The sequence below is a fragment of the Curcuma longa genome, unplaced genomic scaffold (assembly GCF_044706935.1).
Source record: "Curcuma longa cultivar G26 ecotype Majalengka, Jawa Barat unplaced genomic scaffold, ITB_CL_G26_1.1 utg3290_np1212_1714210_RagTag, whole genome shotgun sequence".
NCBI classification, from domain to species: domain Eukaryota; kingdom Viridiplantae; phylum Streptophyta; class Magnoliopsida; order Zingiberales; family Zingiberaceae; genus Curcuma; species Curcuma longa.
This window is the reverse complement of record NW_027435602.1, coordinates 40,420-67,337: the sequence shown is the minus strand read 5'-3', so window position 1 is coordinate 67,337 and position 26,918 is coordinate 40,420. Positions and strand designations below refer to the sequence as shown.

General features: G+C 36.2%; 2 protein-coding genes across 2 annotated transcripts; one reads left to right on the top strand and one right to left on the bottom strand.

Moving 5' to 3' along the window:
* Positions 1-3,150: 3,150 nt before the first annotated feature.
* LOC141820370 (valine--tRNA ligase, chloroplastic/mitochondrial 2) lies at positions 3,151-21,727 on the bottom strand. Its single transcript, XM_074707670.1, has 27 exons — positions 21,567-21,727; positions 21,379-21,463; positions 19,893-20,019; positions 19,482-19,565; positions 19,288-19,382; positions 18,984-19,075; positions 18,328-18,381; positions 16,950-17,002; positions 16,302-16,369; positions 13,482-13,557; positions 12,895-12,978; positions 12,087-12,235; positions 11,829-11,946; positions 11,625-11,741; positions 11,185-11,405; positions 10,651-10,740; positions 9,746-9,857; positions 8,812-8,922; positions 8,560-8,697; positions 7,936-7,986; positions 7,753-7,865; positions 6,447-6,594; positions 5,089-5,193; positions 4,877-4,978; positions 4,025-4,097; positions 3,770-3,936; positions 3,151-3,518 (listed from the first exon to the last, which is right to left on the bottom strand). The coding sequence occupies exons 1-27, from the start codon at positions 21,706-21,708 to the stop codon at positions 3,390-3,392; spliced, it is 2,904 nt and encodes a 967-aa protein (XP_074563771.1). The 5' UTR covers positions 21,709-21,727; the 3' UTR covers positions 3,151-3,389.
* Positions 21,728-23,436: 1,709 nt separating this feature from the next.
* LOC141820400 (myosin-binding protein 7-like) lies at positions 23,437-26,675 on the top strand. Its single transcript, XM_074707709.1, has 3 exons — positions 23,437-24,912; positions 26,187-26,233; positions 26,306-26,675. Exons 1-3 carry the CDS (start codon positions 23,617-23,619, stop codon positions 26,406-26,408), a joined length of 1,446 nt encoding a protein of 481 aa, XP_074563810.1. The 5' UTR covers positions 23,437-23,616; the 3' UTR covers positions 26,409-26,675.
* Positions 26,676-26,918: the final 243 nt, after the last annotated feature.

The following is a 26,918-nucleotide window of genomic DNA, read 5'->3' as shown; positions in this document are numbered from 1 at the left end:
GTTCTTCTTCTAAAGCATAAAGCATAGGCAGCCCGTGACAAACTCTTCCCTGCCCCATTAGCTGACCGCTTCACTCTCGCCCGTGGCTGGCTCCTTGTGAACTCCGGTGAACTCTCTTCTTTGACTACTGCCACTGGCTCTCTTATAATTTCTCTCTTCGACAGTCCTTTCTGAGAACTCTCCGACTTGCAGAGAACTCTCCGACTTGCTTGCATGTGTGTCGCATATTTCTAGCCTTCCTTTTGAGCCAGGATCAAACTCCTCTTTGGACTATGATTGATTGGCAAGAAAAGATCAGTGGTTGAACCGGGCAAAGCAAAATAAAACAAATGATTTGCTCCCGACTCTGAGAATAAGGAAGGTCTGGCATGACGAAGAGAATAGTTGACTAAGAAAAGTTGACAAAAGTAAAGCAATCACGCAGCGAAATCAAAGTGTTTGAACAAAGAGAGAGAAGAGAACGAGACATGGGGCATGTCACTGGGATGTTCTTCTCTGACATGGTTCCCTCATCGTCTCCTCTCCTTCCTCTTCTAGAAGATCCTGAAAATGGTGCTTGAGATTGTCAGTAGCGATGGAATTTATGTCGTCGGATTACAACGCTGGAGGAATTATTGCACCGTCTCCGGCGATGACAGTGTCCAAGTGGGCGTACGAGGAGAGAGGACCGAATGATGCTGTTGGAGGCGAGCGATATGAGTGGATTACGTTCTATCTGACATCTTGTGGCCGGGCGGGCGGCGCGCACCTCCGACTTGTAGATCATGGTCGCCATGGCGATGGCGCGTTGATTGGGAAGGGGATCCAGAGTCTTCTGCATCTTTCTGACGCAGGAAAAAACGGCGTGAGAAGGCAATCACCTTTGAAACTCTACCGTCGGAATCTGCAAGCTATCAGGCTTTGGACGCAGATCCGTCGCCAACGTAAGAGGAGGAATATGGTAGCGGTGGCACAGAAACCAAATAATTATCCACTACAAGGAAGGCAACGACCAAGGCAGAGGCACCGTTAACCGTTGACGGTGCCGACAGCGGAGAATCAGGGGCGGCTCAACCCCACGGAGGGCCCTAGGCGAAATTTTTTTTAAGATGATTGTTATTATTTTAAAAAATTTTCTCTCACCCTTTTTTATTCGGACTTGATACCGACAATGGTGGGTTTAAAAATTTTCTACCAACAATTAATAATATAACAGAAATAATTTACCTTAGTAGTCCGTCAAACGATCCATTGCCCGATTCGTCAAAAGACTCGTAGAACAACTGAATCAAACACAAAAAATTATTATTTAAAAGCTAAATCTAAACAACCTAACTCAAATCTACAGCGACTATGTTGTGATTGATATATCAATTATCGCTGGTCAATCTATAAAACTAATAAAATGTTCAAAGGTCAAGAAAGCAATATTGTTATGCTGAAATAAAAAAGAAATGACTTCAAAATTTGAAAGTGAAATAAAAGTTTCAGTTTTTCTCAAAATGTTAATTTCGTAGTTTTAAAAGTAAAGATGTCACTGTACATGTATGAGCCAGAAGGAGGTCACACATAATAAAGCTGTATATATATATTATTCTAAAGTTTGAATAACAAGAACTATCCATGTAATTCAACTACTTAGATCTCATGATTGAACCTTGTGTAAAGGTACATGCCTACATGGTTTTAATGCCCAAGTTTTTTAACTCATTTTTAATTGTGTCTAGTCATTTTTATCTCCCTTTATCCTGCAATCTTTCAACTCCAATTAATTATATTCGTCTAAGACACAAGCCAAGCCCTTGATGTTCTCAAGATGAATGTTATCTGCATACAAATTTTATGACAAGAACGAATAAATTGACATTCTCTGTAAGCTAAACAGGTGTAGGAAGCTCAATAAATGCAACCACCACACCCTAAGATACAATAGCTTGCAGATCAATGTGCATCTTGCTAAGAAAAATAGCATTCGTATGCAAGAAGATTTTAACTTGGGAACAAATTGACGGCACACCTGTTCTACGCTACAGGGATCTAAACCTACATTGCATCATAGGCCAGTTAACTAGTTCCAAGAAATTTTAGGTAAACGCAAACCCTACGAAGGATTACTTCAAGATCAGCTAAACTGGCTTCCAAAAATAAATAATGGCGAAATTAGGTCAGAGTCCTATTCAGCGATTCATCAGGACGCCTGCAGCATTCCTGAATTGACAAAAAGAGAGTTCTTCTCCAGAAATATTATCACGAAAGGAACGCAATGAAGTTTACCTCAAAGACCACAAAAAAAAAAAAAGAATCGTGTAATGGACCAAATATGCTACTAAAAACGGTAGGGCAACAAACAGAGGATGGAGCCTCGCGGTTTCGCCGGCGAGGAACGGAGGAAGACGGTCAGTCCAGAGGGGCGAGGCGGCAGGGGACGACGCTGTTTCGACGGCGTCGGTGAGGAAAACCCTCAGGGGACGACGCTGTTTCGCCGGCGTCGGTGAGGAAAAGTCGAAAACCCTCAGGGGATCGCTGTTTCGCCGGCGTCGGCAGGAGATCGTTGTTTCGCTTTCGCCGGCGTCGGCAGGAGATGAAGATTGAAGAGTCGACAGTCGGCGTCGGCAGGCCGTTGGCGTTGAACGAGAACGAAAGAACGGGTTACGGGAGAAGGAGAACGCGGAGAACGAGGCGAGGAGAAAGAGAACGGGAGAAGGAGACGCGTCGAACGAGGCGAGGGAGATAAAGGGGATATCCGTATTGGGAAGCGGGCGAAATTTTCTGGAATCCGATTTTAACCATTTATTATCTCTAAATAATTTAATAATTTAAATTTTTTTTTGGGCCCCTTTTAAACCTGGGCCCTAGGCACAGGCCTTACCCGCCTATGCCCAGAGCCGGGCCTGCGGAGAATTAGTAGGAATAGGTGGATAAGCTGGGCGATAAACAGCCTCAGGAACCCTTGAATCCATCTCTTCGATCTCTCTCCTTAATTCCCTCGACTGTCACAGGATGGCCGGCCGGTGAAAGTGAAGATGGAGAATGGCGACAAACCAAGGTGTTTATTTATAAGCCACATCAAAATATAATTCCGTTCCGTTATTTTTTCAAAAGTATTAATAAATATGGGACATAATTAATAAGCTTAATTATTGCGCGCCATTATTTTCTGAAGCTGCATGGATTAATACAAATACTTGGATCAAGGGGCCGGGAGCAACAAAATTAAATAAAAATAAAATGGACACTTATGCACGATCGAGAAAACTTTCCTCATGTGATGTTCACGAGCAGCTTCATGCATGCCCCCCGCCCTTACTTTCAGTATTCGAAGCAGGTCAGGTTGAGCAAGGAAATTACGTCTTAAAACTATCTCCTCTTGTATATATAATCTGGATAAATGAATAATGGGTGAATATGAATTAGTCTGTGGACAAAACTGTTGCTTGGAGGAAGTCGAGCCGATTTTTTGTAAGTGTTATTTTCTCTTCTGCATCAGATGCTTTCTCTCTAACTCCGCGTACAATTTCCTCAGGAGCCTTCTCTATGAACTGCACCAAAAGAAGTCTCAGATAACTTGCATATTTTGAAGATCCACGTACGCAAATGTAGGAATTTAAACTAAAAACTGAACCCAAAAAGTGTCCTAGCTAATGTAAATCATTAATGATCTAAGCTTACCCGATCGATCTCAATCCAGTTTTCATGCGCAAATGAAGGTACGTCACACATATGCAAGTTCCTTAATTTCTTTCGTGAAAAATAAATGCATCGATCGAATAAAAGAAAAGTAGGTTCGTACACTAGGAGAATTGAGGCGAGCAACAAGAGCATCATATTCTGCTTGCATCTTGGAAAGGCGCTTTGAAAGCCGTTGGAGTTCTGCTGATATATCGACCATATCAGCAAGAGGTATATATGCCTCCAAACCATCGCTTGCCACGAGATGGACTGATTGCTTTGCAGTATCTATTGAAACCAAAGATTAAACCCCAACATAACATTTATGCAAGTGAGCACCAACATTTATGAAAAGTGAGGATGTTGAGGAACATACCAGGAGGAGATTGCACGAAGTTGACATGTTGCAGATCTAGCTTAGATAACAACGCCAATACCTCTTTTTCACACTTCACGAGAAAGAAAGCCACAGATAGAACAACAGTCCATGAGTTTCAATAGAGACGATGCTAGAGGGCAGTAACGTTTATAATATATCAATGACAATATTTAGTTATTTATATGAAAATGAAACAGGTGGACTCTATTAAATGCAAATAAAATTAAACCTTAAGGGCCTAACACACACAACACAGCCAAAGTGATGAAATGTTCTCAATATGCACACCCACCTTGTCAGAGAAAGATGGTTGGGGGTGATGCAAATATATATTCTACCAAGGAAATCTTTTGTGTCTAGATGTTTATTTGTCACAAACCATGCATGTGTTCTTTTTTCTTAAAACAAGTCATGGCTAGTTACTTTGTTAGGTAATTGGCATGATCAATCACTGACATAATTAAAAATTGATGAGAACCAATGCAAAAGTTCTATATATGATTTAGTAGTGTGCTTTCGTGTGTGTTAATTCGGATGTTCATTACAAACCATGACCAGAGTCTTTTTGCTTGAAAAGAAGGGTTGCATTATAGCCAAGTAATTAGTTAATAGCAGCAATTAACCAAGAAAATAACTGAAATTGATATAAAAATTAAGCTTTACAAGCAATGAATTTCACAATAGAATGACTGGAGGGAAGATGCAAGCAAAAAAAAAAAAATACAAGCAATATATTTTCTCAATAGAATCACTGGAGGGAAGATGCAGACATCATCAAATAAATAGGAATTGCATATTGTTGGTGTTTTAGTTGGATGGATTAACCAACAATAAGATAAAGTTGCTTACTGATATATAATCAAGGACATCACTGCTGGCAACAATAGATGCAGATATTCGTTTAGCAGGCTCAACGGAATATTCAGCTCGAACATTCCTAATAGCTCTAATCTATGAAGGACAAAGATATGTGGAGGGTCAGAATCATAAAACAAAACATAGGAACAAAAATAACCCACCAAAAGAAGTAGAACAAAATATTCAAAAGTTCCAAGACTAACCAATGATTGTAAGTTCTCAAATCTTTTTACAGACACGACATCTCTTGGAAGTGCAGTCTGTGGCCAATGTGACACCATTAGTGCTTGCCTTCGGTAAGGCAATGCCTGCAGATGAACTACAAGTGTCAGACTGTGACTATAATATGCAAGACAACATCAATGAGGAATTTGGATATATAAGCTAGCATTTGAGATGCTGCAAGAGATTAAAAAAAAAGGTTTGAAATGTAGAAGATACAAAAGTTACAAACCATCCGAAAATTATCCAAAACTAGGATGTGTACCTAAAACTAGCACTGTAAACAAACAATAATCTATAGAACATTGTATTTTCCAACAAGTAAACATTATTAGTGAAGTATAACTAATTAAACACTTGGTGCATACCCACAACAATAGCAAGGTCCTTAGATATGTGTTTATAATGTCTATGAACATCTTGGTACCATCTTAACTAGTTTTCCCATTTTAATCTTGCACATCTATTTGAAAATTCTCTCTATATATTCATTTTCCTTTAACTAGAAATAATAAAAGATGGCTGGCAGTACATTTGTTTTTTTAAAAACTAAAGGGCATATGACAGCAAGTACTTTCCAAGAGAAAAGGGACCATGTATCACCTAATTGTTATGCCATACTAGATTCAAACACTTGAATAAAATTACTTATACAATTATCTTTCTACAGAGGATAGGTAACCCAAGACTCATTGAAGATCGACAAAAAGGAGGTATAGGCCTGAGCATTATTAATTATGACCAAACCAGGGAATAGACCTTCGTTAATCAATAATGATGCACCAGAAAATGCAAGCCAAGTTTTGTAATGGATCCTCAAGTTAAAAAAAGCCATTTGAAGTACTTTTTCTCTGAAGAATTTTACATTAGTTGACTTAATTTAATAAACATTACTAAACCACGACAAAAGGTTATAATAAAAGCTGACAACCAATGTAAACTATGCAAAAAATATTATGAATTTGGATCTTTTTTGTGTTTGTCATAAGACTAAATCCTCGACCTTATCAACCTAATTATTATTAGGGATATAATTTTACATAGAGCTCAATGGTAGAAAAAAAATCAATATATGCTTAGGATGCACAACTGTCATCTAGTTTTTTAAACAAATAAATAGCATATATGATTGATCTTCGAACACAAAATCAACAAAATATATTTGTTCTTCCTTCAGTTGTTTTTTTTCCAACTGCACCGATTCAAGTAAAAACAAGTGAAAAGGCATAAAACAGATTGTCACAGAAATTCCATTATGCTGATACAAATACATGGGAATTAGAATCCAATCACTTACATTAAAAAATGAGGAAACATGAAAGATTATGATTGTGTGTACCTGCCATAGTTCCTCAGTGACAAATGGCATGAATGGATGCAACAATTTCAAAATGTTCTCAAAAACATATAAAAGGACACCTTGTGCTACAGAGGCTACCGAGTTGCTCCATGAATGGTAAAATCGAGTTTTGCAAGCTTCAATGTACCTGCAAAACATTAGATGGCCAATTACAAAGTAATTCAGACTACAAATGCAAAGAATCAATATGCTTACACAAAGAGACCCAAATGGACCAGTGAAGAACTACAAGAGGAACATATCCAATATTAAAACTAATACAGATGAAGTAGGAAAGATAACAACTTCAACAAATTTTACTACAGAATATATATATATATATATATATATAAACTATTCTTTGGAATCCTCTATGCATATATGAGAACATAGAATACTGAAATAAGAATGTAATCAAGAGATGGATAATTATATACCAAAATAGTGAGTCATAAAAGTTTTCACCCACAAAACAAAGGACCATGTATCAAAAAATATATCTTAGAATTAAAGGAAATGAAGAGGTAGATAATTGAAATAACTATTATGATGTGCAAGAACAGAAAATGAGATGGTAAAAGATATTTATAGGTGAGAGTAAACAGAACCACTCCATTAGCAATGATTAAAAAAAATGGGAAGAGTTGATCAAACTAATTTGGTGACATAAAACTCAAGCTCACAGCTGAGTGTTTTATCAACCAGAGATGATCCAAATAAAGAAACAACATGTTAAACCAGATAAGATAGTATGATCGAAATGATGAACATGTCAAAGCAATCTTAAACATAAGGTCAAATACTAAAATGTAGGAGCTGAGTTTGAAAAACAAGCTCCATAGTCAATCTCAAATAAAGCATGAATAAGTAGCATCTTGGTCAACCCATCCATAGAGTAGAAAGAAGGACCTCTAATGTTCAACTCTATAAATCATTGTCTTTAACCTTTCTTCCTATTGAATAATAAATCAAACTTAAATTTTAACCACATTTGATTTTTCTCTTAATATTTCTAGAAAAACAAAATAAACATTTAGTCTTAGCATTTACATTGTTGACTTATTTATAACACTTTGCAATTTAAGAGCAACTCTAGGACAACAGCGAATACAACACAACTTGATAATAACCATGACTAAAAAAAGCCAAACAATTCTACTAAATCTAAATGTTCAGTAAGATCTACTAGAATTAGAAAATTATAGCAGGATCACAGTAAAATTTTTAAAAAAAAAGAATATTAGAGGACAAAAAACGTAGATAAAAATTGCCTTGTAATCCTATTGTCGCAACAAGCTCTGCTTACCAGTCAGCAAAGTCACCCCAGAAGAAATCATATATTTCTCTGCCAGCATCTCCAAAGAAGAATTTGTCATAACTCGTGGTGACAACATCAATTAGCTCATGAAGCTCTGAGACCTAAAATATTATTTGTTTCAATAAGATAATAAGAAAAGAAGAAAGGAAGAGATAAATGTCACACACTCACCACCCAACACTCTGGTAATGGTAGTTGAAGAAGTGCTGTCTCAGTATCAAACTGGATGAAATATTATTGGGACCATTAATAGTAGAAAATGGTGTAAGAACATAAAACTTTACAATAGGTAGAATGGGTGCTAGAATTGTAGTCAAACATCAGACATTAACTTGTTGTATTGCCAACTAATAAATACTCCATAGCTCTCTTCATACTGCATCCACACTTAACATTTATGTTAGTAACAAAGGACAAAATTCATTGGGTAAATCATGCTCGATCTCTTTACCCACAACACATGCTAAGGTTACATATGCTAGATAGATTCATCTGGTTTTCACTTGCAGAAGAAAGTCTTGCTCTGAAATAGATGCCTAAAAGCATGGTTTTCATAAGTACTACTACTATGTTTATCTCAAGTCAGCTTTGAAACATGAATCTTGCAAATGATAACCAATAGCGTTTTGATAAAATAGTGTTCAAATGTTTGGTGGCTTATAGTTTAACAACCAAGAAAAAAGATAACTGAATATCAGGATCGTTTTTGTACATAATCCTATAAAGTCAGCAGAACATATCAACGTGCTTAATCATATAAAGTCGAAGAAAAGGTAATGAAAAATGATAAAGGACCTTGTATGCTAATATATGTTGCCATGCAGAAGCATCACTTTTATTAGGCAAATTTTGTAATATAAACTTGCCAGCATTCCATAGTTTGTTAGTGAAAGCCTTGTTTGATGTCAATCTCTCGGTGGAAAGATTCAGGTCCTGAGTCACAAAGTAAGCTCTGGAAGTTACTTAATTGACATAGAAAACACATGGTGATAATCAAAGCGGCAAGCAGCAAATATATAGAGAATATCAGTTGAATTGAGAATCAACCTGACCAGCGGTGCCCAAAGAAAGTGTAAATCGCAAGGCATCAGTGCCATATTCTTTGATAGTATCAATAGGGTCTATGACATTTCCTAGGGTTTTCGACATCTTTCGACCCTGAAGAGTATATCATATTAGCAAATAGAAGAAAAGCATCCGAGAAAATTCTTATAGTGACAGCAGAAGATGCATGTGTAGCAAAAAAGCTGTTTAAGCTAATAAAAAAAATAGATACAAAAGAACATCTTGGTTACCACTAGACTCTTTTTTTTATATTGTTATTTAAACTATTAACCTAGAACACACTCAGTCATTTTCTGGTCAAAACGACTTGTGCAACACAATATCAACACATAAAATGAAGACCCTCTGAGAACTACATTAAAGACTCGAGGGATAATTTGAATTATCATTTCAATACCAGTTATACTCTATTACAATACCAAATTGCCAAATATAGAAATCTAAAAACAAAAAACAAACAACTTAGCATAAATAATGGTTTATTGTTCCGACATATTATATCACACTGCAAGGAGCAACAGAACAGGTATCTAAGATTGACTAAAAGAAAAACGAATGGACAATGCAAATATAATCCGGCACCATTTCATAACGCATATGCTAATTAAAGTTGTCTTTTCATTATACAAAATGAATTTCAATAAGGTAACAACCCCTATATTTACAAGGTATAAGCTCATAAAAGTATCAATCTTGACAAACTTCAAAGTGAATTTTAATTAAAATACCATTCCTAACAAATTTGAACTTAAAACATCACAAAAAGCATGAATCAGGTGTCAGAAACTTATCATGGCTGGACGGAAACTTTAGAACTCAACCGCATGTCCTACTAAATCTCAGTTGTAATATAGAAGAAAGGAGAAAATAAAAGAAGAATGTGTATCGTGATACTTAGTTAATACTTAATACTCACTTGGGAATCACGGATGAGCCCATGCAAATAAACATAAGAAAAAGGGGAAGACCCAGTAAATTCTATCCCCATCATTACCATCCGAGCTACCCAAAAGAACAAAATGTCATGCCTGTCAAAAGATGTAGCAGCCAAATCAATCCAAATATGTAGAACCACTTCTATCAAAAAGAATTTTCCAGGACAGTAAAAGCAAGCACCTCTAAGAAAAATCTGTTTTCTTTTTACATAAGATGAAATACTATTCATAAAATTTGTTGTTTGGCTTGTTTATTTTATTAACATGATCATTAATGTCAAAGTTGAGAGTAACTTCATTTTCAACCTCCAAGTGTCCTCAATGCCTATAAGAACTGACGTGGAAAGTTCTGACTGCAAAGTTTACAAAAGGTAATAAAATTAATCAATCTTTTACAGTTTTAATCGTAACAAAATCCCACTCTTGACAAATTCTGCCTGCTTAGCAACAGAAAAGACTTCTGATCATGTCTAGTTGATGCCTTCTCATTCTGGTAATATCATCATATCATAATGTAGAATAAGTATCACACAATGACAATGAAGATAAATGCAGAAAATTTTAAAAACTGAAAAGAAAAGTTTTATTTAACAATTTTGTCCATTCTAGTTAAGGCGATTGGATAACATATTCATTACATGGATGACATACATATATAGGGAAGAACTTGAACAGTTGAACTACTCAGGAGCAAGATACAATAGTTGGCGATGGATAAGATCAAACCTAACAATATTTTTATAATAACTTGGAGAACTTTGTCAGCATGTCAAAGAAAATTTTGATGATCAGTCATACAACATGCTTAAAACACAATCCTGAATCATAAATTTAAGTAGGTGCAGTAAAATCTTATGTTAAACACAAATGAGATAAAACAACAAACCCAGTCTCCAGGACGGTCGTGGGATAAAATTGCTTGAAATCCTCAGCATTCTTGTCTGGCCAGCCCAGGGTGCTAAAAGGCCATAAGCCACTGGATAGAATATTGCATAGTAATCACTTTACAGTAAACAAAACTACAAATCCTATAGCAAATATCATTGTCATAAGGTAAAATGCAGTCCATTTGAAAGCAGCAATATCTTCAAAAACTCACTCAGAGCCATGAAAAGCATGTGGTAGTCATCATTAGAACGGAGAAAAATAGCATGTGGTAGTCATCATTAGAAAGGATAAACAAAAATTACTTATCACATGAATTTCAGGGCACTGTAAACAAAATGGCAGGGATCGAAAAAGAAGAGTTCAGCTGATAAAAGAACTTCCCTGACATTTAGAAAACAACTGGCAAGAAATGTATGAAATGCTTCAAAACCATTTAATCAAGAAATTCAAAAAATAAATGAAATCTAGAAGTTGATCCACAGCATCAACTAGAATTTGTGCATTCATGACTTTTCCAAAAGACAAAGCCAACCTTGAAAACCAGGTATCAAGGACATCAGGATCTTGATAGATTTCCACCGACTTTCCATATTTGGCATGGGCTTTAACAAGAGCCTCTTCAGCATTTCTAGCAACAATATAATCCTCTTCATTATCTTTGCCAACAACGTACCAAACTGGAATTCGATGCCCCCACCATAACTGTCTACTTATACACCAGTCTTTGATATTCGTCAGCCAGTGTTTATATGTCTGTAATTATCAACCAAGAGAGCTTTATATTAGAAAAGTAGGGAATCATCTCGAATCATCTGAATACATTCTGCGTTTGCAGCTTCAAACAAATCAAAAAATGAAAAAAAAAAATGGTACTAAAAAGCAGCCTTTCAAGCATTGGACAGGTTCTATGTTTCTTTTTGTAAAACAATTAAACAAGCCAACTAAGAAGAAACTAAAAACACCAATGAGAACCTTCTCGAATCTCTCGGGAAGAATGGTCAATTCTCCATTATCAACAGCATGAAGGGCTTTCTCAGCCAATGGCTCCATAGTGACAAACCACTGCTTACTCACAAGTGGCTCTATTACCTAGTGGAATAGTAAATCATGGACAGCAAATGATTTGCCAGATGAAAATCGAATATACTAGCACACAATAAATAAGAAGAATAATACTTCACCACCACGCTGTGATCTGGGAACTCGTAATACATGAGGTTCCTTTTTTACTGCCAGATCAGTCTCTTCCAGATCAGACCAAACCTTCTTTCGAGCCTCAAATCTGTCTAATCCACTGTGAAAATAAAAAAAATCATAAGAAAATGCAAAACAAGAGTAACAATTGAACAGAAGGGAATACATCACAAAAACCTAACCAAATTATTTATTCAAATTACACATCCTAATAGTCGTATCTCATAACTGAAGCCTTACCAGTATATCCCAGCAACCTCATTCAAAGTACCATCTTTGTTCATAACATTGAGTATTGGTAGGCCAAGCTTTCTAGCAATATGATAATCATTGTGATCGTGACCAGGACTGATCTTCAAGACTCCAGTTCCAAACTCTTTATCAACATACTGCAAAATTCAACAAAAGAGACAGAGGACCATGAAAAGTTGTTCTTTTGACAAAAACTCCTTGTCAACCATAACTTGAAAGAATATAAGGGAAAAGACAAAATGAACAGTTAGTGTCCTCATAAGTCGCCTATTTCTCAGAAAACCAACCTAAGGACCTCAAGAAGGGTCATAAATATACAGATAACACTGTCAGCCTTCATTTCTTATAGCAGAATAACACTAATTTGCAACAATATGTGGTAAATGGCAGGAAAATTGAAAAATTGTTATGGTTTAAAGAAGTGTTTCGTGCAGCAGTTGATGAATACTCCTATGATCTTTTAATTGTCAATTGACTTAGCAAATAAAACTCATCAATAATTCAACTCAAGTCAAGATAGTTAGAAATAGATAGACTAGAAGAACACGACCAATCTAGCATATTTATATCTAATCTGCAATTTATACAATCAACAAAATGAGATGGAAAAGATTGCTTAAAGAAACAAAACTGTGACAAACTTCACTACATAAGCATCCACATAATGCATGCATTATGCAGTGAGTTCACCAACTTCCTCCTACATACACTTCAAAATCTTGATAATTATCTTTTATCAAACAAGAGGAGCGTCAACAATCTATTCAAATGTTACAGTAAATTCAGCACAGCTTACTTTGTCAGCAATAATGGGAACATGTCGGCCAAATGTCAAAGGTACAATTGCCAGTCTGCCTATATACTTGGCATAGCGTTCATCCTGTATCAAAATTAGTCACTATTAAAAAAGAAAAACATGTCGAACAAAACCCTGATTATTGGAAGGGAAAAGAACCTAACATATAAACAGGACACATTCACTCTCTTGGATCATAGAAATAATTAGAAAACACAAAAAAGAAGCTACTAACACAATGCCAAGACATTTAAAGACACAGCTTGCATTCACTAAATGTGTGTTGATGACCACAATGTAAATGGAATATCACTGAACTGTAAATATAACAATCCAAGGAGTTAAGTGTAAAAGAACAATAATCTAAGGAGGTTTATTTCTCAAACGCATTCAATTTCCTGCCCTCAATGGCATTGAAGTTACTGGCTTACTGCAACAACAGGTAAATACCTAGTGAGACAAAACGCATCCCAATTCAAGGACAAGATGCTTAGTTTGCAAGTAGGCAGTAGAAATTCTTTTATTGTCAACACTGGCAACAAGACCAACTCTCAAACAAAATGAAATTATGTAAATAAAAAATGTACCGTAGGATGCACTGCAATGGCTACATCACCAAATAGCGTCTCAGGACGTGTTGTTGCTATTGTCAAAAAATCATTCCTAATCAATATAGAAGGCGATGAGAAAAGAAACAAAAGTCAATCAGAAGGTGTATAAAATAAACATGCCCAAGAATGATACTGGCAATTATAAGTTAGAAGTTAAAACAATTGTTTCCATGAAACCTGAGTTTGCATATGATAATATTTATACCTACAAGTAAAAGTGGATCCTTGAAAGCTGATAGCAAGCTTATATTACCATACAAGCATTTCAACCAGATTACAGTTTCGAAGTTGAATTCTAAAAGACACAATGATTGAAGAGTAAAAATCAAGGGAGTTAAGGAGGAAGTAATGGAACAATCATCAAGAGACAAGCAGCTAGATAACCCATATCACATGGTAATGAAAAATGAAAAATATATGCACTATGCATCACATAGACACATGCAGGCTGTAATAGAGATAGAATATAAAAACTAATTGGATTAATGAATGTGAACAATAAACAGAAAAATAGGTACGCTGAATAATTAATTAAATTTGAAACAACAATGGTAAAAAAATAAAAGATGAGTCCTTTTCTTTGAAAGCTATAAAAGAGGTGTGTCATATTCCTTATTGTTCTTCATTTCCAGTAGCCCCCGATTGAGAGAAGATCATCGTGCAGCAACGAGGTGCCTTTTCTTCCTTTGGCAATTAATTAATGGTATTATTTCAATGAATAACAATGCAAGTTGGTAGGTTTCTCTTCCTTTTTCTTAGAAACGGTTGGAATTGTAAATCGAGATAGTCCAAGGGGCTGGAAGTTCTCAATTCATCAGATTGTGCAGAGGAACACAGCAAAACATCAAAAGCAATTGATTCATGTAATGGTCTAAACCATACTTGTGAAGTGAAATAATTCTAAACTAGCATTGTGGCATGCTTAATTCTGCTTTTTTGCAGGTTGATGGATGCCCAATGAAAGAGGCTTGCAGGTTGATGGATGCCCAATGAAAGAGGCTGGTTAAAAAGGGATGCTAGTGCAATAGGGTCGAAACTTTAGGGGAGTGTTTTTTGAGCTAAAAAAAGACGGTGTGGGAGTTGAGAGTTTAAGAAGCTGGTGATTCAGTGTTGCACGTGTGATTGTAAGAGGTATTAATGTGGTGGTAGTATCTTGGAAGTTGGGTTGTCAAGATAGATTTGGTCAGAGGCAGCTTGAGTGAGGATAAAGCTGAGTCTGGATCACTAACTCTTACATGGAGCGAGTTACATTGTTGACTCATTTACTTTCCTTGCTCTCGTATCATTGGCTTCTGGTGGTTTTCCATTATTCACGTGTCATATTAACTATTATAGTTTATACATGTGGATTACTTATACAGATCGTATATGTTATTATACCTGTGAATTATTTGTGCCAAACATATATGTTGTTTTCATACATATCGTATATGTGACTTCTGTATGCATATGTAGGATGATATTTGGAGTGTTGATACACATTAAGGATGGAAGATAATTATATCTGCTATCTTTGATTAGGAGTTTAGGACACAGTGAACAAAAGTGATAGCATAAAACGAGATGAATTACTTAGACATGATGAATCACTTGCTGAGAATAAGATATTTGCGCATAACAACTCTTTAATGGATAAAAGACCTTCAACCCGTTAGATAATCTAGACTGTAGCAGTTATACCAATTGTCTCTCCTCGATCTTAAATTAGTAAGATCAATGGATGAGCTTGGACTTTCTTTGTAGTTGCACACATGTAGAATGTCCATGATGTCACTCTCTCACACAATATGGAGTGCAGAAGGTAAAACCCATAAATAGGTCCGATAACACTCGTTTAATTGCAATTCTAGCAATTGGCAGTTGATGATAAACAGTAGTATTATTTATTCATGATGTTAATTGCAGTGCATGTATCCAATTTATTATTTTGCAATTACACTTTATCTTTGTTCATTTTATTCATACTGCTTGGCCAACTCAATTTTCTCTTACCACTCCAAGGCTACGAGGTGTTTAGATCCCTGGTAGATTGAGGCCAGATTTTTTTACTAGGAGAATTGCTCTAAGGATACTTTTTCTGTACAATTTTAGGATTTTTTCTCTTCTTTTTACCACATTTTGCTTATATAGTTATAGCTCTATAAAGGTTTTGTTACTCAGATTCTCCTTATATTTTCATTCATATGAGAACATATATTTTAACTCGTCTTTCATGGTGTGATTTCATAAATATAATTGTGAATATTAAAATATTTCCTGTGACTTGTATTATGGTTGTATGATGTCTCTGTCTAAGCAAGTGCTAAAGAAATTGTTGTATCCTCATCATGGAAGAAATCTCACCAATGGCAACTAAGACCCTCGTAGGGCATGACAGAAAAAAGATAGATAAAAAAGAATTCACACATTTTTATTGATTTTGAAAATTCTCATAACTCAGTGCCTCAACAATTATTATGGTGGGTTTTGCGATTATACATATGAAAATTTTTAATAGTGCAAGAGCTACTGTAGTGTGACAGATGATTTTCATAAAACTAATAGGTTTACGTCAAAGGTTAGTGTTAAGTCCATCGTTTTACATTACTACTAGATCAACTAACTTGTTATATTCAAGATAAATCTCTTTTGTATGGATTATTTGTAACCAATAGCGTTACATGTCGGGCATATATATATATAACAAATTCTAACAAAAGGATTATGAGTCAGAAAAGAAAAAGAAATTGCTTGAATATCCATTAATCCTATGGGACTCAAAAACAATTGGTGAATGAAACCAAAAGTCAAGACTACCTTGAACCACCAGCAACACGATATTTGATGTAGAACAAAGAACCAGGCTCTTCAGAATATTCAACCTCCTGAATAGAGAAACAATTTATAAATCATGTCATAAGTCAGAACTCAAAATACTAAGAGGGAGAAAAAGACAAGACAAAACAATTAATGATAAACCTGAAAAAGAAAAGGTAACAAATGTCAATTTGAATCCACCACAAAGTATTTGCACCCAACAAAAAGGTTCTAGATGGATAGGTAGAACTTAGAAGTTCTGGCATAAAAGATGAGAAAGAGATCAGATGAATAGAGTCTTCAAAAACACAAAATTGACAATAGAATACAAGACAACATACAAAAGAACCAGTCCAAGGGGTAGCAATAAGCAAACATACTATCCCAGATTACATCTTAAAAAATACAAAACTATGTTCGCTGACACACGATTTTATAAAAAGGGGAAAAACTGATCAAAATTGACTCTTTATTGCCCAAACATTAAGAATATAAAGATCATAGAATAGAGAAGGGGCTTGCAGCAAAATAAGATTCAACTTAGCTACCTTGAATTGTAGAAAGGAACCTCTAAAAATTAAAGTCAAGCAACAAGAATATCATATGCCTAACTACGATACAGAACGAGATAATAAGTTCTTCACAAACCAAGTCGGAGACTGCTGTCTGAAGGTTCGGTGACCAGTTGACCATGTAAGAACCTGAACAAACAAAAACACAAATCCAGCCATGTAATAATATTTAGGAAGGTTTTAATAAGTTATTAACGAGTCAATGGTAACCAGTTCAGCATGTTTTCTTCAATAAAATGTTATCCTATAGATACTATAGACATCCATCACGAATATCTATGTTTATGCTTTATCACAAATTCAATAGTAAAGATGCACTCCAATTGGGATGGCCTTGCTTATAACAACATATTCTAATCAAGAAGAATAAGAAAAATGCTAAAAATAAAATTCATTCTTTGTCTAATTAATCCAACCTAAAGTCTCTTGTCTTCAGGACCCAGATGATGGCAATGATGATTGTGAGACAACAATGCCAAAAGAATAGCCAAATTTCAATTTCTAGAGGAGAGATCTCTATTTTTGGCAATTTGAGTCAATGTGTTCACTTCATAATGTAATTGGGTATGACAGACTGGAGTTGTTAAGTCTAATCAGGACCTAAAATTTCTATTATTTTTTTGGTCAAATTAGATTTATTTAGACTCAGATTGAGGTGTTAACAGCTAAAGGAAAAGGAAGGAGGCAACAACCTTGAGCTTGAATCTGATCACATAAAAAGTGTCCAAGTTGAAAGGATGGGTGTTGTTGAGATGTGGCTTCTATTGATGGAGAACAAGATTGGAGGTCTCCTGTCAGTAGATAAATAAATCTTCGACTGTGACAGTATTAAGCTGAAAAGTAGAAAGGAACCAAAAAGCTAGGGAGAGTAGGACAGATAGAGAGGGAAAGTTTAGGGTGCTGTGATAAACTGATAATGGAGATATTAGAGATAAAATAAGGGACCATGAAAGTGAGAGGAGGCATCTTCATCACATAAAACCAGTGACCTTCCCATAATGTGATTGAGAGAAAATTGCAACTCTAGGAGAAAACTTACTTTGCTACTAAGTTGAGAGAGCAAATGTCATACTGTGCTTAAAAAAGAGAACTATTACACAAAATATAAAAGCATATATAACACAATAATATCCAAAGATTAAATACTTCACATGGGCCCAAGCTTAAAATCGTATAACTACTTTCGCTTCAATAACTCTCAACAACCATTAAATTAACAAATAAAACAACTTAGAGACCTCATTAATCAAAACATTCCAATCACATTCTACTTATACCCCAATAGACCAATAAAAGTATAAAGATTCCCAAAAAAGCATTAAAGAAGTTTGGATTCTGTAGGAAGCATTCATTTATGATCACAAATAACAAATTACATGAAACTTCATATTAGCCATTTAGTAAAGAAATTCTAAAACAATGGATAAAAGTATAGTCCATTAGTTCTATAATACCTTGATAAATGAGTTCTTTCTCATGAAGCTTTACAAATGCCTCAACAACGGCCCCTGGAAGCATTCAGAAAATTTAATCACAAAATCAGAGATGGATCACGTCAAAATTTTCCAGAACCAGCTTTAATATTGATCTTGTACAAAACTTTTCTTGAACATGAACATACAGATATATGGCCTTTCAACAGTCATACATTACATACAAAGAAAAATATTTACTTGATTATCAATCATAAGTAGAGAAATTATAACAGCACAACAAAAAATTGCAATCAGAAAATTCTCTCTTTTAGATTAAAGCACATTTCTTGGAGATTTTAGCTTCTCTATTAGAAGTGACAGACAATCATCCTTTGATAAAATAAATTATTGATATAAAGGTTCTTTTGCAGATTCTAATAATTGCTATTAAATTTTTTTTCATTTGATAAAAATTACATCAGTGAACTCCTCATCTCCTCCTCTTTGTTCATTATTTTTGTATTGCTCAGCTTCCTTTTCCTCTTGATATGAGGAAAAATGATGCAGACATATGTAGGGCATTGAATGCGGTTATAAAGAACAAGCTCAAGGATCATGAGATTCAATGCATGTATTAAATAAAACAGGGTTTGGCCCTATGCATCAACAGAAAATAGGCAATATGTATGCCGTACGACTTAGTTGCTCATCAAGGGTAAAATGTTCCCTGGTCCAATCACATGATGCACCCAACCTTCTTATCTGGCTAGTTATTGTTCCACCGTACCTATAAGTAACAAAACAAATTAAAGCAATCTCAACTTGAAGAGAGCTAATGCAATGAAGTAGAAATTTATATTGGAAGTGATGGCCAAGTTTATTCAATTGGCCCATGAGTATACAGTAATCAATAAAGTACATAAATTTAGTTGAGTACAATAAATATTACATAGCAATAGCGTAAGTTCACTTCCAATACAGAAGCAATCATAAACTCACTTCTCTTTCCACTCCCACACTCTTTTTGTAAACTCCTCTCTACTCAGTTCAGACCTTTTGATGCCTTCAGATGCAAGCAGTTTTTCCACCACCAACTAAAAGATAGTAACACAGAAGCACTTGCTAAGCACTAGACAAAAAGAAATACTTCATACTCAAGTTGCCTAGTGTCACAGTATATATACAGGACTTACCTGAGTTGCTATGCCAGCATGATCTGTACCAGGAATCCAAAGTGTAGGCCTACCTTTCATGCGGTTATATCTGACCATTATGTCCTAGTATAAGAAAAATTCATATGAAAGATCAAATTTAGCCTATAATTTCAACTGTAGAAATCTTTGGAGAAACTTGTTATTTTCTGGAAATTTCAGTCACAAAAGTTTCAAGTCGGCGCCTTGTGGAAAGATGTATAATGGGAGAAATAAAAGGATGAAAATTAATATGTGAATATCATACACTAAAACCGAATTTGATATCTTTCTACCAAAATGAATAATATCAAGACATCTTGTAGTAAAAGGTAATTACTGGCTGTTAATTAGCCAGAATCAAAAGTGATTCAACTATTAAATACTCCAACAAACTTATCTAAGTTTTCTAACCTCAAGAGTGACGAACATTGCATGCCCCATATGTAGCGATCCAGTCACATTTGGAGGTGGCATTGGAATTACAAAAGGATCTCCTCTCCTGTCAAAGCTGGGCTTGAAGAACCCTTGAGCCTCCCACCTAAGAATATTAGACTACTTCATCCAAGAGAAATGTTTGGTTGATTCATGGATGTACAACATACAGAACGTGATCTAAAAGGATAGAAATTAAAAATATATATATCCAATGAAGTACAAAGTTTGGGCGTTTGATTTAAAGTTTGGACTTTAAAAGGAAACTAAAAAAATGGCATGTCAATAACCAGAGAGTCATGACCAGAATTATTTACTATTTTGTTTACACAGCATAAGAATCTAATCCAGTTTGTATCCAATTTATCAAAAATAAAAGACAGATATTTTTTACAATGATTGCTAACATCTAAAAAATGTGACTCTTCTATTCCCATGTTGGAAGGTCGAGAAGATGAAAGTTAAAAGATATGCATGTGATAAGAAATTTAATTCAAAAATAACAAATAACTATGGCTGTTAGTGCTTGTTAGAGGTATCCCATCTCTTAGTAAACAATACAAGTTTGATAGAGAACTTACGCCAATGGGACCCATATACACCACACTGGAATATCATTGGGGAGAACATTGAACAAATCAATAGATGTTAACAGAGAAATTCAAGAAACTATACAAGCTAGTAACCATCCCTTGGTAGCTTATAACATACAAAGCAAGTGTGCAATCATGCACATAAAAAAACTGCACACAATAGCAGAAAAACTAGGATACATATTTTGTAAGTACCACTAAATACAATTGTGCCATCATATTTCTCATAACAATACAAGAATTTCTACAAAAGATCCAAGCCCCCAAAATAAATATGCAATTGAATTGTGTGCATAGGTGAGTAGCTTGTTCGCTGTATATAAGCATACATACATGGTTACAAGTTGTACGGCTTCCATGAAACAAACCAATCAATTGACAAAATCAAGATTTGTCGAAAGAAACTATAACAGTAAGACATTGTCTCAAAAGCTTCATAAAACAGCTAACACTGGTAGGCAACAAAGAAGATCAATTTTCAATTTGCACATCCTCTTAATGAACTCAGAAGGTCAATTTTCAATTTGCTCATCTAGAAATACCTAAAATTTTGTTTTTCCGTAAACCCAAGGAACATTAGTTATCATCACAGCTGGACAGAATTTGGGTTTGTCCGATCAATAGGTTAAATGCAATCTCTTTATTGCAAAAGATTGCATACCCGGGTCGACCTCAAAGATGTACACCTTCCAAAACCAAAAAAAACACTCCTTTATTACATGCCACGGCAAATTCTAGCCATTGCATTACAGTAGAAACTAGAAAGTAAAACAACCTCACTATCTTCTCTGTGCCCTAGTAGTCAACCTAGCAGCTCTTGGAATTCGCAGAAACTTGTAGAACCTAAAGTGGAGCAATGCGTCAAAAATTACCAGCTGTAAATGCGTTCCTCAGATGCAAAATCAAATGACTTCGCTACTTCCGGAGAAGTAAAAACCTCGTTCTCTGTCGCCATTACTGACCACGATAGCAAACAAAGAATCAAAAGCTAAAAATGCCGAAGAAGAAACTCCCAGTAGATTAATTAACATAGCTATCCAACAAATCGGCGTGAGCGTACCCGATAAGAACTTCCGATTGGGACGACAAAGGTTCCATCTGCGAGGTCTGCCGCCGAATCGGCGGGCGGAAGGAGATAAGAGCACGGGGTTAATCAGGTAGATCGAACGAGACGACAGCAGAGATGGCGAAGAGAACGCCATTGAATCGATAGAGCGCGGATTGGGGTGGTCGACGAGACACGAGGATCAAATTTTATCTAATAAACCCTAGTAAGGCGAGGGTTTATACTTTGTCGAGAAATACTGCTCTGCTGTCGGAGCAAAAACATGCACTGCCTGATTTATTCGAAGTCAGAAAACACGTATGCTTCTCTGCTGCATTTCTGACGTCATCTAAGAATTATCTCGCGTGGGTATTGGACGCAGTTCCTATCCCTGTCTCGCACAATACGCATGGTCTGTAACGTAGCATCGCCGCATCGGTTCGGATAACCTGAGGTGGCTTTAAAGCAACTAAAATTTAAGTATTTTAAAATCATGCTCTCTACTTTCATAATGCCAAAATTAAAATGGATTAATTGGATTGAACATGGTCTAAGCCCTATCTATTGATCGAGCTAGACACGAAGACATGAATTGTGAAGTTTTTTTTTATAATTTAAATATATAATTATTATGATCCAACTAAATTTCTCGATTTACTTTTTCAAAAAAATAGAATCTGTCATTCCAACGGTATACACGGTCGACAATATGATCATATGTTTTTATTAAAATTGTTTTTTGACAATTCAAATATCTATTTTTATCAATCTCAGTTATTTTTTAGGGGCGAAAGTAATTTATTTCATTTCATAGAAATTTTACATCAATCATCAAAATAAATTAGAAAATATAGATAAATCTTAATACTTTTTAAGTTTAAGTTTGTTCAATTTATCCCATGAGCTAAGTCCCCTATTTATTTTGGTTCTCACATCATGACAAACTCAGCATAACATGAAGTTATATCATAATAGATCATGCTAAGTTTCAGAGCATAATTGAGTCGGTCACCATATGGTAAAATTGTTGCAATAAACAAGGGTTGAATCTCGGTAAAATTGTGCGACCATACCCTCCTCACATGGAGGGTCTATTTCAATTTATTGATTTACCTCGGTGTGGAGTTAACCGTGTGAAGGTGTAATCTTTTGCTGCAATAATAGAATGTGCTAGTATAATAAAAAATAGTGTGATCGGATTGCTACTCTACCGTCAATACAACTAATAAAACTAGATTTTTATTGTGTTTTTTTTTGTTAAAATGAGTTTTATTTATTTGTTTAAAGAAAGAGCTCTACTAAAAAAATCAGGTTACTCTTTTTGCCCCTAAAAAATATGCATATTTTTTTGGTTCTATTTTCTTAGCATACAGCTCATCGAGAATTTTCAATATACGCATCAACGTTTATCTATTATTATCAACATTTTTTCAGCATTCTTCTTGATGGAATCATTAAAAAAATGATTATAATATTCTTATTACAGATTATTATCTCTTTATCTTTTATATGTAATAGCTGTTGCCGTTCAAACTAACCATTCCATTAGTTTCATCTTATCCTTTGTACTTGTCGACTTTACTACTAAGGAATACATAAACAACCTCAAAACACAACAAAATTCTATGTACAAAGAGCCTCATTTTTACTATCGTCAAAAGCAACCTTAATTTAAAAAAATAAAATAAAACACAGAGTTTTAAATAAAGTTACTCCACATTAAGTTAAAACCACCTTTAATATTATTTAAAATTACTCAAATAATAATTTTGGTAAGAAAACTTAGAATGGAAAGCTCTTTTAACTTACACTTTAGTAGAATATATATTTAATGTATATTTATTAGCGCAGACAATGAAATTCCGCTGTCGGATGCTTCGCTGAGATCATCTTCCGTGACTCCGACAGCGGCACGTTTCGCGGTCCACGCCGCCCCAACCCTTCTCCGCCGCACTTTCCTTTCCTCCTTCCCTTCCCTTCTCCTTCCAAATCCAAACCGTGGAAACTGCCGTCGATCCTTACCAATCCAAAATCCTCGAATGATCCCCAGATCCGTCCGCCTCGCATGGATCTTGAGCCCCTATCCCTTCCCGGCCCCTCCGCCGGCAGCCGCCTCTGCCCATGTGCCTGCCCCTTCTGCTGCCGCTCCGACTCCCCTTCCTTCCGACGCTCCCTGAAGCGCCGCTTCGAATCCGACTCCGCCGATGGCGGCGGCGGGGAGATCGCTGCCCGCGTGGAGGTCGAGAACGAGCTGGAGGCGCTGCGCGAGGTCGTGGCGAACCAGCAGGAGACGATTCAGGAACTGTGCGCGGAGCTGGACGAGGAGCGTAACGCCGCCGCCTCGGCCGCCAGCGAGGCCATGTCGATGATCCTCCGACTCCAGCGGGAGAAGGCGGAGGCGCAGATGGACGCCAGACAGTTCAAGCGGTTCGCCGAGGAGAAGATGGAGCACGACGAGAAGGAGCTACTTGACCTAGAGGAACTTGTATTTAAGCGCGAAGAAGACTTCGAAGACCTCACCTTGCGGCTCCAGGCTTACCGAGATCTTCTCGTCGGCCACGGCATCGATCCTGACGACGTCGACGCCACAGCACCCTGCGGTGGCGACGCGAACGACGACGTTGGTGCATCCCAATACGAGGAGGAGATGTCCACAGGTGAATACCCTCCGTTGACGTGCAACCTGCCCAATGACGTCCACGGCAAAGGGGATTATTATGACGAGTCTGCTAATCTCAAGAAGTTTGCTTTTCGGGAGACCTCGCATGCCGAAGAGGACCTTGAGAGTTTGGAGCACCAGATTCGTGAGCTAGAGACCTCGCCGATCGCCACTGAGCTGCAAGAGAAAGTCGTGGTCGAGGAGGGCCCGGGACCCGGGCCTTCTGGCCATTTCAGATCATCTTCGTTCAGTAGTTATGATTCGATTCCCAGTGTGAAACTGCAACAGCCCCTGAAGGGGGAGGAGTTTCCTGCTTCAATGGACAGACCATCTCTCGATGACGGTGGTGCAGACGATTTTAGTGACAGGGTGTGCACACTCGATGCAGTGCATGAGACTGCAACAGAAAATACTGCCGAGGATTGCGTTGACACACAAAGGAAGAAGTGCAAGAGAGGGGAGACGGATGGAGAGATGGAAGGTGGGACACCAGATATTAGAAATCTGTACATGAGAGTGCAGGCACTTGAGGCAGACAGGGAGTCAATGAGGCAGGCCATTATTTCAATGCGAACAGAGAAGGCACAGCTGGTGTTGCTCAGAGAGTTAGCACACCAGCTGCATAAGGATCTCTCTCCTGAGAAGAAGATTGTTAAGAAAAGTTCTTCATCCACAAGTTTCTCAGTTTTTGCTGTGCTTAAGGTATCCCTTTTTATTCATCGATCAGATAAACATGATGATTGCTTTGGAACTTACAGCACATTACCTATTCATCTTGTATATACTGGTGGGTTAGTTCTTACAGTTTTATTCTTTTGTTAGGCCTAAATTGTAAGTTTTCATCAATCACACTATCGTTCGGCATTAAAGAAATAAGTGAACAAACAAACCTAATCAATTATATTATGCAAGAGAAAGTAATCTATTCCATGGACGATGATTTCCATACCTCTGATCGTCTGTGTCATAGAAAGAAAAGTCTATAACTTACGGCCAATTAAAGGGGAAGATTTATATGTTAGTTTATTGTGTTGCCTTCTGACACATCTGTTTATCATTTCCCTCCACACTATGCTGGTATTTTTGTAGCATCAAATGGTGAGATCTGAGTTCTGCATATTTTCATAATGTTGGTGGCCTTAAACCACTTGTGTGAAAGAGGCAGCAATTTTCTTATCCATACACCACTAATCAAAGATGGTGTTGACTTATTTCTTTAGGCGGTTGCCTTGGCGCATATGTAAATTGGATATGTAGGTCTATGCACGCAAGTCATAGATTTTTTGTTGAGCTTCAGTATGTTATCAACAGATTATGCTAGTGACCTTATTCATTAATTTGTTTGTCTTGCTTTAGCCAAATCTTGCTGTCTAAACCAAGGGAACAAAGGATGGTTATCAAAAAGTGGTCAAAAAAGAAATTGAGTTTCCCTATATTAGTCTCAGAGGTAAAAAGGGAATAGTCCTGCATTCCTGCATTGGGCCTATCGGTTTTGTTCAAGTTTCTAAATTCCAGAGTTAGATGAGTTGAATCTATTAGAGTGGAAGGTGGATGGGGTAGAGACACCAAACAAAATTTTATTTAATCTAGTAGAAGACGGTTAAATTAGTTGGAATATTCCTAGTGAAATTGCTTTGGATAGAGCTCACTAGAGAGAAGATTCATGTAGCTGATCTCGAATAGTTTGGAGAAGCTTGATGGCTACAACTTATGTATGCGATATGTATTTGAGTTTACAGGTGTAATACATTTGCATGAGGCTCTAGCAGTACAACCATGCTTTCAGTGGATGAGCAATAGTAAAACTTTTAATTGATCTTTCCCCTTTTGCTGTCTATTATAAACTGTTCTTCCTTGCTCCGATAAGTCACTCTTGTGCATTCAAATACACGAGTTTTAATGCTATTATTTACCTTTTGTATAAATTTTGTTTTTTAACTGTATCCTGAAGTTAATTAGTCTGCCTTCGTTGTCAGTGGATAATGACATTTCTTCTCTGGAGAAAGAAGCCATCTCGAACCAGGTACACACAAACTTTTCGTGTTGCCTAAATTCTGATCATAGTTTTGCTAGTACTAAAAATCTGTTTCATCAGGTACACGTTCGGTTCGTCAAATGCCAACCTTGGCTTGTTTTTGCTTTTGGAGAATTCACCCCGAATCAGTAACTGGAGACTTGTCACAGGAACGCGAGGGTGAACAGAAATATTCTATTCCATTTGTTTTGTTCAAAGTGTATCATATGATTGAGATTACACGTGGTGTTCTAAGTGCATTTTTTGTGGGGATATCAATCATGTAATCCCCTGTTCAATACACTTAGTTTTATGATGTGTTTTGTAATTATCTTCCAAGCTTTTGTGATGTGGTGTTGCATTGATGGGGTGGCTTTCTTTTCTTGAGGTTGATATTGGTGAATGTAAGCTGTAACAGTCTGTGACTTATCAGAGGTAATGCATTTGTTTTTACGTATTTTTTCACTACTAACTATATCATTTTAATGTTGGCAGCGGGTAGTTCTTTTTTATTTGAAATTTAGATATTTATTTTTTAAAATTTAAATATTTAATTCTTATAATCTGATTAATTTTGAAATCACATAAATTTTCTAATGCTCATATTAGAGATGTTTAAACTCTCCAAGTGCAAGTGCAGTAGGTAATTCTTGTATAGATTTGAAATAGGTATGAATTGATTTTAAAAATTTAT